Source organism: Lipotes vexillifer, unplaced genomic scaffold (assembly GCF_000442215.2).
Source record: "Lipotes vexillifer unplaced genomic scaffold, Lipotes_vexillifer_v1.1 scaffold12, whole genome shotgun sequence".
NCBI lineage: Eukaryota > Metazoa > Chordata > Mammalia > Artiodactyla > Lipotidae > Lipotes > Lipotes vexillifer.
In genome coordinates this window covers 5050670-5054366 of record NW_006796716.1, presented here as the reverse complement: position 1 = coordinate 5054366, position 3697 = coordinate 5050670, and the positions used below count along the sequence as shown (strand labels likewise).

Below are 3697 nucleotides of genomic sequence, written 5' to 3'. Positions count from 1 at the left end.
CTTCCGATCATGAAACTGGATGGGTTCTACTGGGAGAGGTGACTGGACGCTGCAGAAGTTGAGGAAGGCCAATGTAATTAACATGTGTGATTCCTACTAGGATTACCTTGCAAGTTTCAATGGACACAAAATTATCTTTACATGGCTCAAGATAGTTGGCCATAATGCCTAAGAATCTGGTAAACTTTAAAACCTCATCCTTTGTACCTAAAATTTAAATCAAAAAAAGAACACAAGCCAACCAGATTTTTGTCTCTATCCTGGTATGAAATAAGCACTCAATAGATATTTTGTGGAAAGAATGTTGGATGAATGCTTTCACTATCTCGTCTTGACATAACTTAAAGAATAAGTATAAACAATCAAAGATAAGGAGGGAAGATTGGATGAAGCTACCAACTTCCATTTGTAAGATACATAAGTACTAGAGATGCCACGTACAACATGATGGCTCTAGTTAACCTTTCTGTATGGTGTACAGGAAAGCTGTTAAGAGAGTAGATCCTGAGAGCTATCACCTGAAGGAAACAATATCTTTTCTTTGTATCTGTGAGCTGATGGATGTTAATGAAACTTACTGTGGTGATAACTTCACGATATATGTACGTCAAATGATTATGCCGTGCACCTTAAACTTATGCACTCCTGTAAGACAGTTATGTCTCAATAGGTGGAAATTTTAATTTAATAAAAAAGATAATAAGGGAATGCGGCAAACTTTACTCCATATAGTTTATACATAAATGCGGCCAGTTCCTTGAAAGACACGACTATTAAAGTTCACCCTATGAAAAACAGATAAGCTGACCATCCCTGTATCTATTAAATACATGGAATTTGTAGTTTTTAAAAAAGAATCAAAGGTATACGATGCTAAAACTAGCTGTTATATGTTTGTAAAGCACTATCGTCTATAATGTATCTTCTATATCAATACTTTGTTTCTCTTGCTGGCCGTGCTCATTATTTGATTCTCACGTTTGTTTAACTGTTGCAGATGCACCTGAAACTAAGACGTCAGGTACTTCTTCAACTAGAAAAACCCATTATTCTAATGGTTGAGCCCAGAGATGGGACCTTAACTGGAGCCTGACTTTCCCTGAGGACTTGAGCTTTGTTCTTCAAGGAAGCTGCGTCCCAGGACAACAGAGGCCTTGATTTACTTTGTGATAAAACACAGAAATGAATATGGGATTCACCTACTGCAATTAATTGATGGATGACTAGAGATTCTGCACATTCATTTAGCTTTCTCACTGTCTACATGGAGTGTTATATATTGTGTCATATAAAAGAGGTGATTAATAAGTGCCAGATATGCAAACTCAGCTTATCTGGTTCTCACAGAACTATCTCCACCCCACCACACCCCACTTAGGACCATCTACTCCTCCTGAGCACTGATCAGAATGAAAATTTCTCACAAACTCTAATGAAAATAAGAGTGATTGTGGTGACTGAAATAGTGACATTTATATCACACATTTTATTTTGAATATTCTAAATTAAATATTATACTGAGAAAGTCAATAAACATCTCTTTACAAAAGTATAATCTGATGCCTTTGTGCCCATTAGGGGGAGAATGTATACAACTGAATCAGGGAGATTCAGTGACTACTTGCTTTTTTCTTGCGTTATGCGGGCCTCTCACTGCTGTGGCCTCTCCCATTTGCGGAGCACAGGCTCCGGACGCGCAGGCTCAGCGGCCATGGCCCACGGGCCCAGCCGCTCCGCGGCACGCGGGATCCTCCCGAAACGGGGCACGAACCCGCGTCTCCTGCAACGGCAGGCAGACTCTCAAGCACTGCGCCACCAGGGAAGCCCTGACTACTTGCTTTTGACCATCAAAATCACTGGTTGGTTGGGGCCTTTATCAAAACTCCAATTTGACTCCTATTAAATAGGTAAGAGCCAATCCACTGCGACTTTGCCTATTGCTTAGAAAGTATATTCGTAGTTTATACCTACCTTTTTTGGAGCACATATTTTTTGTAACACTCAACTGAGAAACTTATATTATTTGTTTGATTTAATGTTTTCATCTCATCTCCCCTGATGTTTCTGGAAGGCAGGAAAGATGCATTTCACACCTCTTTGCATTCCATCCTCAACTCTCAACTGTCTTAACCACAATGAATGGGGAATAAAAGATGGTCAATTGGTCAGTTGTTCAGGCAGAAAGGCTACAAGCACTGATCAGTTTCAGCTGGTATCAGAAGCGGCCCAGGGCTCTTCCTTTCCCTTTTCTGCCCCCTCCCTCCATTTTTCCTCTCCCGCCTTGCCTTCCCTTCCTGGATAATGCAGTCCTAAAGTCATTGCGGGGTGGGGTGACAGAAGGTGGGCAGGCACACAATGCAGGGTGGGGGCAGAGAAGGGAGGCACAGTGACTCCAAGTCAGAGACTGAGTAGGGAGGGGAAAGTGTCCACAGGAACAGCAGCCTGGCATGAGTGGATTCATGGTTGAATTGCTTGGGCAAAACTCTTTCGCATACTGAACTTCTGTTTCCACACCTGTAAAGTGGGATGTAAATAATCCCAACACTGCTTATCTCACAGAGTTTTCCTGAGGATCGATTAAGAGAGATATGAAAGAACTTTATAAAGTGTACAGGGTGGTAGAGATGTTAGTGGTTAGTTTACCAAGAAAGAGACCCTCCAGGATGGAGTAGAGAGTGAGCAGTCATGAGAAGACCTCCTCCTCTTCCCTTTGCTGTGAAGTCTAGGGAAGTGCTTCTGCCTCAGGATAGGGGGCTTCAAATCTCTTTCCCATACTGAACTTCTGTTTCCACACCTGTAAAGTGGGATGTAAATAATCCCAACACTGCTTATCTCACAGAGTTTTCCTGAGGATCGATTAAGAGAGATATGAAAGAACTTTATAAAGTGTACAGGGTGGTAGAGATGTTAGTGGTTAGTTTACCAAGAAAGAGACCCTCCAGGATGGAGTAGAGAGTGAGCAGTCATGAGAAGACCTCCTCCTCTTCCCTTTGCTGTGAAGTCTAGGGAAGTGCTTCTGCCTCAGGATAGGGGGCTTTCTCCGTGGTGCAGTGCATGTGGGGCAGAAAGCATATCCTCCTACCTCACCCCAGTTCTCATTGACAGGCTTGCTAGGGAGACTTACCTCGTCTCTGTGTTGGGGCAGAACACTGGTCACTACCGTCTCAGAAGACCTGGGCTCTAGAGCTGGTTCCCTCACTAATTCCAGGGCAAAGCTGAGACTAGTGACAGTAAAGACTTCAGGCCCTAAACCTAGATGAACTAATTCTGAATCCCAGCTCTGTAGTAATTGGTGATGAGTCCTTGGAGGGTCACTCAACCATTCTGTGCCCCCGTTTGTTGCTCATCTTTAAAATAGGAACCATACAATACCTATCTCATGGGGTTGTTGGATGGATTGAATCACATAACGCAGACCAACTATTCAGAACAAGAAATTTATCTCTCCTTGCCTGAGGTTAGGTCTTGCTCTGTGTGTGTGTGTGTGTGTGTGTGTGTGTGTGTGTGTGTGTGTGTGGTGTGATGTGTCTCTCTCTGAAGCCCCAGTTGAGAAACCACTCTAGAATTTAGAGCTCAAGACCTAAATGGTTGGTTGTCTTTTCCCAGATCCATCCTATTCCATCTTGGCTCTCCATCTTGCCCTCAGGAATTCTTGGTTCCTGACTAGGCTGGGGTACCTGGGGACCCTCAATGGCAT

The 3697-nt window shown here is 43.1% G+C and overlaps 1 protein-coding gene across 1 annotated transcript in view; it reads left to right on the top strand.

Moving 5' to 3' along the window:
* LOC103080821 (cytochrome P450 3A29-like) overlaps window positions 1–1093 on the top strand; it is a 29534-nt gene extending 28441 nt beyond the window's left edge. Inside the window, exon 13 of the mRNA XM_007468878.1 lies at window positions 998–1093. Within this exon, the coding sequence (XP_007468940.1) occupies window positions 998–1093 (96 nt within the window). The remainder of the gene's footprint in view (window positions 1–997) is intronic.
* The last annotated feature ends 2604 nt before the right edge of the window (window positions 1094–3697 follow it).